General features: G+C 41.5%; 3 protein-coding genes across 3 annotated transcripts; all 3 read right to left on the bottom strand.

The window, feature by feature from the left end:
* Positions 1-1451, bottom strand: snrpd2 (small nuclear ribonucleoprotein D2 polypeptide). Its single transcript, XM_018740406.2, has 3 exons — positions 1341-1451; positions 944-1123; positions 1-794 (listed from the first exon to the last, which is right to left on the bottom strand). Coding segments are annotated over exons 1-3 (357 nt in total). The 5' UTR covers positions 1343-1451; the 3' UTR covers positions 1-619.
* Positions 1452-6898: 5447 nt separating this feature from the next.
* Positions 6899-8300, bottom strand: foxg1c (forkhead box G1c). Its single transcript, XM_018740395.2, has one exon. The coding sequence runs from the start codon at positions 8159-8161 to the stop codon at positions 6899-6901; it is 1263 nt and encodes a 420-aa protein (XP_018595911.1). The 5' UTR covers positions 8162-8300.
* Positions 8301-9759: 1459 nt separating this feature from the next.
* pglyrp5 (peptidoglycan recognition protein 5) lies at positions 9760-12101 on the bottom strand. The gene is made up of 4 exons (XM_018740410.2): positions 11983-12101; positions 10991-11198; positions 10268-10386; positions 9760-10159 (listed from the first exon to the last, which is right to left on the bottom strand). Exons 1-4 carry the CDS (start codon positions 12029-12031, stop codon positions 9987-9989), a joined length of 549 nt encoding a protein of 182 aa, XP_018595926.1. The 5' UTR covers positions 12032-12101; the 3' UTR covers positions 9760-9986.
* Between the last annotated feature and the right edge of the window lie 552 nt (positions 12102-12653).

Here is a 12653-nt window from a genome sequence, read left to right as displayed (position 1 = left end):
AAAAATACATTACTGAAAACATTAAAGAAACAAGTTGCTGCTTCTCATTCCAAGTGAACCTGCTAATTAGTTCTGAGCTTTTTATTAAACTACTATTACTGACCATTAAAAGCACTTAAATGCTTTGAGGAATATCTGTTTTTTTTCCTAATCATTTTCCATTGAATTTGTTTTGAAACTCCAAAAACATTTTCTTATTTTCAGCCATTACAAGCATTCAATTTAATGTGCTCTGAATAGGTTTTTAAATGAAAACAGGCTAATTAATTACAAGTTCAGTTTGAACTGAAACCAACAAACATACCTTGTTGAGAGGACCATAGTACAAAACCCCAGGTCTAAACAGAATATTTAAGTAAACGAATAAAAGTACTGCACCTCATCCCAGGTCTAAGCAGGCCTCAGTATCGCAGGTTTTCAAACTTTCTAAAACAGAAGCTATCATACTTCAGGAGAGACAAGTGTTCATTAAAGGCAGCAGTTGGTTGAATAAATAACTGCCTGGCTGGAACAAAAGCCTGCAGATACTTAGGCCTTGCATGGCTTGAGTTGAGGTGCTCTGGTGTGGACCTTAAACTAGACCGTTTTCCATCAAATGAGGGATGACAAGATCATCCATCTATTTTCCAGCAATGAGGGGATTCCGAAGGACCACGATGACGGAGTCTCCTCTTAAAAACATCTTGGAGATATAGCGATCCTTGTTGACTGGCTTAGACTTCTTCTTGCCCTTGCCGCTCTTTGGGACCTCAGTCCACATCTCCTTCACGTTCTCCAAGACCATATTGCAGTGCCTGGATAAGAAAGAGTACAGTTACAGAAACTTCACAGAGGCAACATCATTTATGAAAGCTAAATTACAGTATGAACGTTAAAAAAGAAAAAAAAAAAACTCAATTAAGGATAAATGACAGAGGCCAATCTCAGACTCAGGGTACACTACCTGTCGAATGCCTTCACACGACCGAGCAGCTTCTTGTTGTTGCGACAGTTAATGAGGACCTGTGTGTTGTTTTTCACCGACTGTGTGAGAACAGACAGAGGCCCGGTGTTGAACTCCTCCTCCTCCCGCTTCTGCAGCTCCTCCGGCGTCATCTCAGACTTGGGTTTATTCAACAGGCTCCTGCGGATAAGCATTTATACACCCGAGAACTTAACCTTTTTAGATAAATTAAGTAAAGCCACAGGAGACGCTGCCCGGCGTCAGAATGACTCAGAATGAATGATCGACGCCGGGCAAAACGAAGTCTCGTATAACTTAAGTTAATAAGCCCTTATTAATGCTAAAATTGAAGATATAGTGATATAATTATGTACTGGAGGCAAATTATATTACTCACATTTTTCCGTTTTATAGTCGTTTAATGCAAATCGTAAGACTTTTCTTCACGTCTACTTCATTCATTCACTTCCCACCGATTTCACGCCAGCGCTCCCTACAAGTTCTTCCGGGTTACAGCGCGGGTTTTAAATGAGAGCTTCCGGGTTATTGTTATCGCCAAACGTCAAAACTCGTAGTTCACAGGAAGTCGAATATCGTTGAATGAAAAATACGTTTCCTGTTTGCAGTATTAAAAATGCGTTTACTGGTGATATTTTCACTAATACGTAAAGGGTTTTGAAGAAAGAATTATATATGCATGTATATACATACACATATATAAATAAACTGTGCCCAGTTCAACAAAGACAGGAAACCAAAGCCATAGTGAGAAGGAGGTGCATGGCATGCTATAAAACAGACACTTCTTTGTTATTTTTAGAGAGTGAGGAGAAAGGAAAGGGGCGAGAGGGAAATAGATGTGTATCAGCCATTGAGACCCTGGGGATTGGTTTACTGGAATGAGACTGCCAGGCGCCCAAGGGAGCACATCTCATCCATTTAGTCTTTACTAACTAGTGTCTCGACTAACGAGACCCTGTTAGCGGGTCCTTGAGTCCCTGGTGCTGATGACCTCGTGTGAATGGAGACTGTTTCGGAGAACTCTAAAAACATCATACATTTCATTTTCATAATTTTATGCTGTTACTTAAATAAAAATTCTAATTATAGTACCTGGGTTAACCGTTGTGTACAAAAATATTTTCATTTGGAACACACAGGTAATAGCAAAAGTAAATAAGCTTCAGCAGGCTTTACTTAAATATTATGTTATGGCAGCAAAATACTGGTTTAGCTGTATACTTTAGGCTATAGTATTATGAATTATGTACTGTATTATATGTTGTCATTATTGTTTGTATCACTTAAGAATACTACCGCCACTGGATAATTCTCAGAATGGGTGAAATATCAGATGAATAAGTCACCATCTGCACTACATAAGTTCTCATTTGGATATAGACCATTTCACAATGTCAGCAGACATAACTGACCAGGACACCATACCTGCCTAGGAAGGAAAAAAAAAAACAGGAAAGTAAGTATTTATGACACAACAGCAGGAGGTAAAAGGTGGTAAGGTTGGGAAAACTATGTGTGGTCTGTTGAGAAATAAAGGATACTTATTTGGCCCTGAGCTGATGGAAAGAAAGCAAGCCCAGTCATTACCCCACTCTGATTTATTGTCATTCATGTGTGATTCATGGTGAGCAAAACAGGTTATTCAAAGGTGCAGGATTATTAGCAGTGCTTGACAGGAGGATGTTATTTATTACGCAAATTAACTCCAAAATGGATTATGTTTCTGCTGCCCAAGGACACGTGTAGGCTCTCTTTCTTTATCACCACATCTTCTTCTTCCTTGTCTTTCTCTCTTATTTCTTTGTTTCCCTTTTCTTCTTCATCGCATTTCACCCTGTCATTCTTTGATGCTAATGAAAACATTATTAAAATCTTTGTATTCCTTTCTTCAGTTTGCCCACACGATGCCACCTGATACTCTGCATGCATGAAGTTTCATGTGCTGGCATCAGCCACCCTACTTGAGACTGAGCTGTGAAACTTCCCTGAGGTCTCAATAAAGACCCTTTGTCTTTCAGGAGGCACATATCCAGGAACCTGTCCCTGTCAACATCTTATCCCATTTTCCTTTCTTTATTAAGTATATCTGTATGAATCTCAGAAAGGTGAGGGAAAGTTCATGAGTCGATGATGTCATACTTCAGTGTAACAGTAGAGGCAGATCAATGAGGTCACTCTCACTGTGATCACTATCTTCCTCAACTTACAGTCTCTCTCACAACTCCAACAGTGCTAGTTCACACACTCTAGTTCACACTTCTGAAAAAGTCTGCTTTGAAGTTGTATGGTGGAGCTGTTCTTGTGCTGCTTAATGTAGCCAAGGGGATTTCATATCTGTAGCTTTCAAGTGGAGCCAACGAGTGCCATTCTAGAGAACACAACAATCACTGATTGAGAATCGCAGAGGGCTGTTGTGTTCTTGGGTTGCTGTTCAGTCCCGGTTCTGTCCTCTCTGAAACGTATGCTGACTTCTAGCACAGCTTCAGAAGCTGAAATGCTTCAAAACATACATTCTGGGATTTGAAAAGGACAACACGTGTTCCCCACAATTTTTAGAAGGCTGTTCTGATTACACCTGAGGAATCAGGAGACCCATTTCTTTCCTTTTGCTCAAGAACCTTCTGCTGTTGTTGTGGCTACCAGTGTCAGTATCTCATGGATTAGTCATTTTAATTTTTAATTTTAATTTCAATTTGTGAGTACCTGTTTAGCTGAAGGGGGTGCAGTGGCGCAGCGGGTTTGGCCTATATCTGCTCTTTGGGTCTGGGGTTTGAGTGCCGCTTGGGGTGCCTTGTGATGGACTGGCGTCCTGTCCTGGGTGTGTCCCCTCCCCCCAGTCTTGGCCACTGTGTTGCCAGGCTATGCTCCAGTTTGCTGCGACCCCACTCAGGATAAGCAGTTTCAGTCACTGTGCGTGTGCTTCATGTGCTGTATTTAATTGCTAATTTTTATGTGGTGCTACTTCACCTGGCTCTCATTTTCTTCAGCACAACACTCGACAGCAGGTGGCGTAGCAGTTAGAGCTGCTACCTTTAGACCCAAAGGTCGCAGGTTTGAATCTTGCCTCTGGCTGTAGTACCTGTGAGCAAGGTACTTACCTTCAGTTGCTCTGGTAAAATTACCAAGCTGTACAAACAGGTAAATAAGTGTAAGTAGCTTAACACTGTAAGCCGTTTTGGAGTAAAGCCTCAACCAAAATGAATAAATGTTAAGTGAAGACACTTAATTACGGAGCTCGACTCCTTCTCACTCTCCAGGGACACCCAGGAGAAGAAACACCAGGAAATGGGGAACATCTGACCGGCTCCGAACAGACCCGTGCATTAAAAAGATCATCGAAACTAAATAATGCCAAAATGCTTAACGGTCCTGACATATGAACAGCCGTCAGCAAGACCGAAATCCTGTAGGTTGTGTGTATTGAGTTACCTGTCACTGTGTGTTCTTGCACTGCCAGATGCACAGCCCCCTTATGGACACTTTTAAATTCCCCCACCCTCTCATATCATATATCCCATATGTCATTTATTTCAACAGTCTCTCTTCTTCTTTCCATCTGCTACGTTTCCGCTCCTTTCTAGGGCTCAAGTTCACCTTACTATAAAATGAGGTATTACACATATAAATGACATATCATAAATGGGCGCGCGGGCGGGTGCTCGCGCAAGGATCGTAGTCCAACCCAAGTTCCCAGTCCAGTCCAGAGCACTTGCAAATAAATATCTTTTCATTTCAGTACGAATCACGGTGTTTCACTCCAAATGAAATGAAAACAACAAAATTCGACTGAGGGGTTTAAATGAACTGCGAAGTGTACATTCAGCAAATACGTCTATCTGCAGTTTTTTTTTTTTTTGAAATTGTAGTAGTTTGCATGTATTCGGTTTAATTCTTTACTTATAAAATGATTGGTGAAACTATTTCATACTACTGTCATTAATCTGTGAACTTTAAATTCTTTCAAATATAAACCCAACCCTGAAGTTTCATAGTAAAAAGTACATAAAATTTGAAACAGTTCATTCCACGCTGGAAGAGAATATCCTTCTGCTTCTCAGATTGATGTTTCAGAAAACGAATTCTTGCAAACTGCCGTCTACATTTTCATTTTCGTGTATACCAGAATGTATTTAAACTGCCCATACATGTTTAATGCACTAAATAACAAAACCCCAATAAACTCGCGAATAAAAATAAAATTAAAAAAAATTAAGACAACTTAGTTTGTGCCAACAGAAAATTAATGTCATTATATATATACGTTAATGAAATATTACCATCTTATGTTCTAATGTTATAATTTATCAAAACATGAAACAGTGTTTTAAAGTTGACATTTTTGATAACGTCCAGAAACAATGAGATACTCTTTTGATATTCTTTCAGACTAGTGTACAGTATAATATAAAAGTGCTTACGTTAGAATTATTCTTTGAATATCATGGGAATCGGCGTCGAACTCGATGGACAATATGAACATTTATTGAAAAAGCAGTACAATATGATATCGTGCTCATCACATTCAGCTGTCAAAGTGCATGCAGTACCCTAAAAAGATCAATTACCAAAGATCACTGTGCACGTCGACACGATTAGTATTATGACATTATCTAGAACCCTTGCAAAGCCTTAATTATATTAATCCTTTGAACAAATCTTTAATTATAAAAGGCTTTTAGTTTTATTACCATGGCTAATATTTGTGCAGAAAAAATTAAACAGAAAAACGCAGTAAAACCAATGTCTCACAATCAAGTAAATGTTCAAAATGCATCATAACATGTGATTTTAATCCTTTTTTGTACACATTAAACAGAAATCCCCGAGAGAACAAGTATACTGGTGTACTACTCTTTCTTAACTTAATCCTCCAGTTTAGACTATTCACACCATTCCTTACAAAACGTTTTGTTCTCACCTCTCCTTAAATGTTGGAAGCAATAAATTAACAAACCATACTTTGGATATGAAAATATCCCATTTAACTCAATCGCTGTGGATAGATTTTAAGATTTAACTGGCTATAATCAGTAATATACTGGAAAAAGTCTTATTTAGGCCTGACCATTTTACTCTGCTGTTTCTACTCTTTTACCACATTTTGCTACATATCTGTGTGTTTACAGACACACAGATAATACTGACAAAGGTGTCATGTGGAGGCAGCATCCTGGTATTACATATAGCTCAAATATGGCATAATAATAATAATACAAACAAGTCGTGTACTTCTGTACATATTTAACTTAAAGGTCATATTTATAACTGTGTAACCATACACAGCTGTGTATAATACTAAAGCAGAAATTAAATATCTTATATTTACAAACGAGCCCATGTGATATGTTGCTACACCGTTCGAGGAAATTTTTTTTTAAAAACAAAGCAAAGGGTCAAACATGATATGTGGTATATGTTCACATCTTATTTCTGTATTTCAGTCTTTTTTCCTTTGCAGTTATTAACAACTATCTTTGCCATCTCGAATTGGCAAATTAAGTGAAAAGATGTAGTTTTTCTAAAAAAAAAAAAAAAAAAAAAAAAAAAAAAAAAAAAACTACCATTAAATAAAGAAAGTGCCTGAATTGTGTTCATATCAGTGTGTCGTCTTCTAAAATCCTGGAAAAAACCCTTATTTGGCAATCCAGGTTTTGGAAACAAAAGGTGAGCACGACATGTACTTCTCAAGCGTTATATTGGGTATCCCATGTATTTACTTAGTTCTAGACTTTACATACAGTGAAGTGGTTAAAAGATGTGATAATTAGGACATTAAGAAAAATCACATAATAATAATAATAATTACAATTTTAACAACAGTTCAGATCTTTGTATAACAAGGAGGAAAGAAATGTAATGATAAGACCATGATTTTAGATACCAAGTTTCAAAAACAGCATTGCACCTTGACGGATGAGCTCTGTTTCTTCGGCTTCAGGGTAAAATGGTGTTGGCGGGGCCTACGGGACAGTTGTGAGAGAAGTAACTGGGAAGCTCCGCACAAAGATTGCCCATACATTCCTGGGATCCATTCCGAGGGGTTAAAAAGTGTCCGATGGGAAAAGGCTTGGATTGGGGCGCCTCTCCTGCAGAGAGCACGCACATGGACGTCGGATGGCTCACCTGCTGCGAGTAGAAGTAACCGGTCGAAGCAGGGAATAAACTGAGTGAGCAGGGGAAGGAGGCAGGGGACACATGGTGGTGGATTCGGGAGTGGTGTCCTCTCACTCCAAAAAGCGGATGCTCCTGGGGCACATGGAGCAATCGCTCGGTGCAGGGAGGAGACGCACTCGGGCGCTGTGATGTGTGCGAATGAAGCGAGGTTGTACCGCTGGGCTGCTGTGCTCCCAGGTACGTCGAGCTGTAGGTGAGAGCCGACCCCCCCACGTGTGGCTGCGTTGACTGTCGCAAGGTCAGAAAAGGGGAACCAGGCCAGTAAAATGACCCGGCCAATGCGAGTCCGGCTGCGGTGGTGGGTGCCGGCCGAGACCCCCTTTTGAAGGCCAGTTTTGCTCGAGAAGAGGCGGAGGATCGCCGCCGAAGTTTACCTGTTGTACCACCTATAAAGACATCGTCGCTGGAGGGGTCCAGCATCCAGTAGTTACCTTTACCCGGGTCGTCGTAACTGCGGGGCACCTTGACAAAGCACTTATTGAGGCTCAGGTTGTGGCGGATGGAGTTCTGCCAGCCCTGTTTATTGTCACGGTAGTAGGGGAAATTGCTCATGATGAACTCGTAGATGCCGTTGAGGGTGAGTCTCCTCTCTGGACTCTGCCGGATCGCCATCATTATCAGCGCGTTGTAGCTAAACGGCGGTTTCTCGAATTTTACTTTCCTTTCATCTTTCTCCGCGTGCCCTGCTTCTCCACCTCCTTCACTGCCTTCTGATGCCACCTTGTCTTGTTTGGCGCTTACCTCGCAAGACACCGGCTTCTCCTCCAGGATATTGCCTCGTGCACTCTCGCCAGTTTGGGATACTTTGCAGTCCGTGTGTTTCTCTCCATCCTGGATGCGAGGCAGATGTGGACCGGGTGGCGCTGCTGGATGAGCGCTGCGGGAGCGGGGGTCGCGAACCGCGGTACCGGCGGTAGCCGACTCACTCATCGCTCCCTCTCGTCGGAACAGCAGGCTGCTGATGCTGAATGAAGACTTGTGGAAAAACCTGCCCTCGCTTTCCAGATCCTCCATGTCTAACATCACCACATCATCATGTGACGGTGGAAATCAGAAAATGCGTTTAAGCAGCTGCCTCTTTGTTAAAAGTAACAGAAACGAAAGAGAATGCGAGCCGCAGGAAAAACTTGCGGAGCTCCTTCAGACCCTCCCTCCCGAGTCCGACGCCAATCTCTCTGACTGATCACTGAACTCCTCGGTTCAATTAAGACACTTCCGAAAGCTGTGAAACCCAAGCCTCTCACCTGCGTCTCGCCGGCCGGGACCGCCTCCCTCCACTCCCCCCCCTCCGCGCTTCTATTTTCACGGCAACTTGGACGAGCGCCCGCCAGAAAGGAGATACACCTATAATGTGCCTCTAATGCGCCCAACAGGTAAGAAAACAAACAAACAAACGCCTGTATTAACACACAGTCGCATGAGATGACCCGGCTCTCGCACTGCTGCGGCTCCAGTTTTGCGAGACGCGCCCTGCCTGGAGGTTATTGCGCTTCCTGCGACACATGATGTGAGGGACACGTGAGATGGGAGATGGGGTGTAACTGCTAGAAGCAAACACAAAATGATGTCCCGATTTCCTCCGTCTCCGACAATTTCCTCCTGTTCTCGGGTTTGATCCAGATTGAATTCCTTTAAAATCTTTACGCGGTGCAAGTGCGCGCTTGCTGTGGAATGTGTTGGGCGCGAGCGCGCCGGACTGACAGGTAACACCTACCTGCGCTTCTGCACTCAATCCCTGCAAATTCACTTACTCTCTAGGTCTTATTTACTATTCTTCGCAAAACGATCGAGATGCACTTGTTGTTGGCCTCCCTTTTTTGCTTCCTCTGTACGAGAACGTCGCTTTGGAGAGAAACGTCTGCTAAATGAATAAATGTAAACGAGTATATCAACTTAAAAGAGAGGGACGGGTATATCTAAAGAACTTTGATGTCTGCTTCATGTATTAATATTTATAGGTTAAAAAAAGATTTTGGAGAAAAGTTTTCCACTTTTAACTGCACAATAAAAGTAACAATGCTGTAATAATTCTGGGATTATGGATTATGATATGTGACTTTGCCGGATCTGATTTACTACCCCTGATTCAGTAAATGGAAGGTCACTTTGACATGGCGTAACAAGGGGATGGTGGTGCGGTCCAAACCCCACATGTTCATCTAAGCCTCATTTGCCTGCTCAATAGGTTTGCATAACTCCTCTGAGAAAAAACTTGATAATTTTAGGCCCGTCCAATATCAAACAATAACAAATTATTACCCCTCTGATTTCACATATGTTACAAATGGTGCTAACACAAAAGTCTTGGTTTTAAAAATATCTTAAATCATTTAGGTTGTGAAATACAGTCACGAGGTTTATTAATTTTAAATATTTCTTTACACAATGTCAACTATGTGGGTGGTGGTAAAAAATACAAATACAGAAGTAAACCAATGTTAGACAAGATTTCTTGTTTTGTGCAATACAGTATGTACATGTTTTAGTACGGGGGATGTTCAAGTGCTTAAAATCTTTAAAAAAATTAAATCTGTATTAACATCAAATAATTTATTATTTCTTAATGTTTTTGAATAACACAAAAGCATATCAAAATTGCTGAATAAAACAAGTTGTCTGTTCATAAGAAAATGAAAGGTCCTCGATACATAAATTAAGGTAAATTTACAAATAATACAGTTTATAAAACTTGCTGTGAGTAAATTACTCTCAGTTCAGTAATATGGCGCCATCTACTGAAAGTACGTAGAGTTGTAATTTTTCTGCCATATACTGTATATTGTTACATTTATAACACAAAGACAATATTATTTTAAATAAACGAACCTATGTAGTCCAGAAGATGTGTTCAATGGTGAGACAAGTGCTGCAGTTCTTTATATAGCATATTTCCAGGGCACTCTGTGTCCCCCACATCTCTGTGTCCAAGTAGAGTATAATTGTGATGAAGCTGCCCCAAAACCACCCCAGAGAGAAGAAGCTGTTGAGTGGAGGACAGAGCAGCAGAGCTAGGTGCTTCATCTGAAACAGACATCAAAAAAAAAAAAAAAAACAAATAAACATCACACCATTACCTTCAGCAAACAGTGAACACAGATGTAACAACACTCTAGTGGTGGTGTTTCGAACCATTAAAGTTGCCCATGAAAGCGATGCCCACAGAGTTGTGATTGTGGCCCTTGGCATGAGCCCCGACAACTCCCCAGCCACGGCCCTCGTACACGGTGCCATCACGACCAATCAGGAAGCTGCATGTGTGGGAGATAAAGATAAGCCTGAGCGGTTAACAGTAGTAAGAAGCTCCATGAAGTTGGCCCCCCTACAAACAGCACAAATGAAAAAAACCTTATGATTCATTAGTGCTACATTTGTGCTGTTTTGTGCTGTAAAAATTCTAATTTGTGCTGTTGCAGTTTTTGAGATATTAACATTTATTTATTTCGGAAGTGACGTCACTCCAGCCCCTCTACAATTCCCCAGGTTTGTAGGGGGGCCAACTTCACGGGGCTGTAGTAAGAGGTATTTTTATGAACACGAAACAGATTACAATATGAAAATGCTCTGTTAGAAGTCACCCAGTGCTGGACTGGATAGAACTCAAGTCAAGTTGTTGCACGCAGCAAATTTGGTTTCAGCCCATCATAATTATGTGTTTAATCATTACTGTTATGTGCTAGGTAATGTGCCTCTTCTATTTTTCCATAACCATCACAGAGCTACAGAAATAACTTTCAATTCTTTTAATGCAGTGGGTTATTTTCATCCAAGCATTTTGCAGAATGTATGAACCAGCTTGTCAGGATTATTACAACATATCCTGCTTTATGAAGTTAATAAACTATGGGGACTCACTTATAGCCAATGTCATCAAAACCCCTGTCCTGCATGTGAAGCTTCTGTATGTGTCTTAGCTGAGTGAGATGGTCTTGGGATCCGTGACAGGACCAGAGTGCGGTGTGATGAATGATTGCAAGTTCTGCAGGGTATTGAAGGGTCTCCTTGCACAGTGGGACCAATGCTCCCCACTGGTTCCGGGACACTAAAGTCAGACATTTTTCAGCTGTGAAGAGTGAGACAAAAGTGATAAAGTCAAAATTAATTTCTGAAAGGTCCAGTGCATACAGTATATTTACCATAAGGATCACAGCATACAAGAGATTGCACCTCACTACCTTCTATTTCATCTCTCCCAAGAGTTCCTCAGTGTAGCCACCGCCCTGCCCGTTACCTGCCTTCTCTTTGTATCTCCTCTCCCCAAACACACAAGAAAGGATGGATCATTCTCTCCTCTTGCTTTCAAGCTGATCAACAAGTCTACACTCAACAGCAGGTGTGATACCAGTCTTCTGAAGACCAAACTCTTCATGCTTTATCTTGAAACTGCCTAGGCACCTATTGTTACTCATGATCTTTCAAATAGTATTTCACTATGCTATTCACCCTTGACTGTTAGTAACAGCTTGACTTGTCTTTAAGATGTTTCACGTTTTTTGTGAAATGCTTATGTCAAATCCACTCCCAGGACTGATCTTCTATTGATTAGAATATATCACCCTGGAACATCATCATATCATTGTTTGAGTGGGGGGCCTAAAGCACTTTTGCTTACAAACTCACCCACCTGTCAGCCTCCACAACGGTTAAACAACCATTTACATTTTTCCCACAATTCCCAGTATTCCAGCTATTTACAATAAACATCTTTTCCCGCTCGAACTTGACGATCTTCAGTAACGCGGGTCGTTACAATAATAACAGTAGTAATAATAATAACAGGAAAAGGAAAAAAAAAAGTCCCTGCAAATCTGTGTCCAGACATGTAAAACGAGCTTTCTTACTCGCACCTGTCGTGCTACTTTCCTCTTCTGGTGGTTTTACGTGGCTTGTATCCATTTCTGAAGAAAGGAGGACGCAGAACTCTCCTGCTACCTTTCGCAGCTCCGCGTTGTCGCTGTAGTTCCAAGTTCCGATGGGCGTGGCCAAACAGCGGGGGCGTGGCTCTGCCGGTAGCGCCTCCTTCCGCGTACTTTCCGCCACTTCCCTTTCCCGGGCCTCGTTCTAAACTCACGCGGGGGTAGTTGGCTTCGCGCTGGCAGCACGTGCAGATGCGTCCGGAAAAATGTTACCACGCGAGCGTAATTCCCGCTTTTGGCAACGGAGCAAACCCCGCAATGCAGAGTCTGCGAGAAAGTTAAATGAAAGCCTTGCGAAACATCTACATCTTTTTTTGCCCTTTTCCAATTCGTATACATGGTACACACATGAACGTTTTGCCAGAAAGTATAATGATTATGTATCTAATCGATGGGAATTCTCGCGCCCCAGACTGCGCACGGCACAGACGAGACGTGTAAAGTACTTTTTTTTGGCGGTCAGGGGAGTTGAAGCATCTGTGGGTGTTTGATATTTACGTTTCAGCCCAGTTAAAACTAACTCATACACACACTATTTGTAACGTTCACAAAAAAGCACTAAGGCAAAATGAGGCGGGTTGTTGTAGTCATTGCTGAAAAAC

Source organism: Scleropages formosus, chromosome 10 (genome assembly GCF_900964775.1).
Source record: "Scleropages formosus chromosome 10, fSclFor1.1, whole genome shotgun sequence".
In the NCBI taxonomy this organism is placed as follows: Eukaryota; Metazoa; Chordata; class Actinopteri; order Osteoglossiformes; family Osteoglossidae; genus Scleropages; species Scleropages formosus.
This window is presented reverse-complemented; position numbering and strand designations above follow the sequence as displayed.

What these genes read in the sequence shown, in the direction of transcription:
- snrpd2 (XM_018740406.2), bottom strand. An exon ending in CGTGTGAAGGCATTCGACAG is followed by an intron (nt 795 to 943) that starts GTAGTGTACCCT and finishes TTTCTTATCCAG; the next exon opens with GCACTGCAATATGGTCTTGG.
- foxg1c (XM_018740395.2), bottom strand. Translation starts at nt 8,161, where the DNA reads ATGTTAGACATGGAGGATCTGGAAAGCGAGGGCAGGTTTTTCCACAAG.
- pglyrp5 (XM_018740410.2), bottom strand. Translation starts at nt 12,031, where the DNA reads ATGGATACAAGCCACGTAAAACCACCAGAAGAGGAAAGTAGCACGACA. An exon ending in AGAGGAAAGTAGCACGACAG is followed by an intron (nt 11,199 to 11,982) that starts GTGCGAGTAAGA and finishes CACTCTTCACAG; the next exon opens with CTGAAAAATGTCTGACTTTA. An exon ending in TTTGATGACATTGGCTATAA is followed by an intron (nt 10,387 to 10,990) that starts GTGAGTCCCCAT and finishes CCACACATGCAG; the next exon opens with CTTCCTGATTGGTCGTGATG.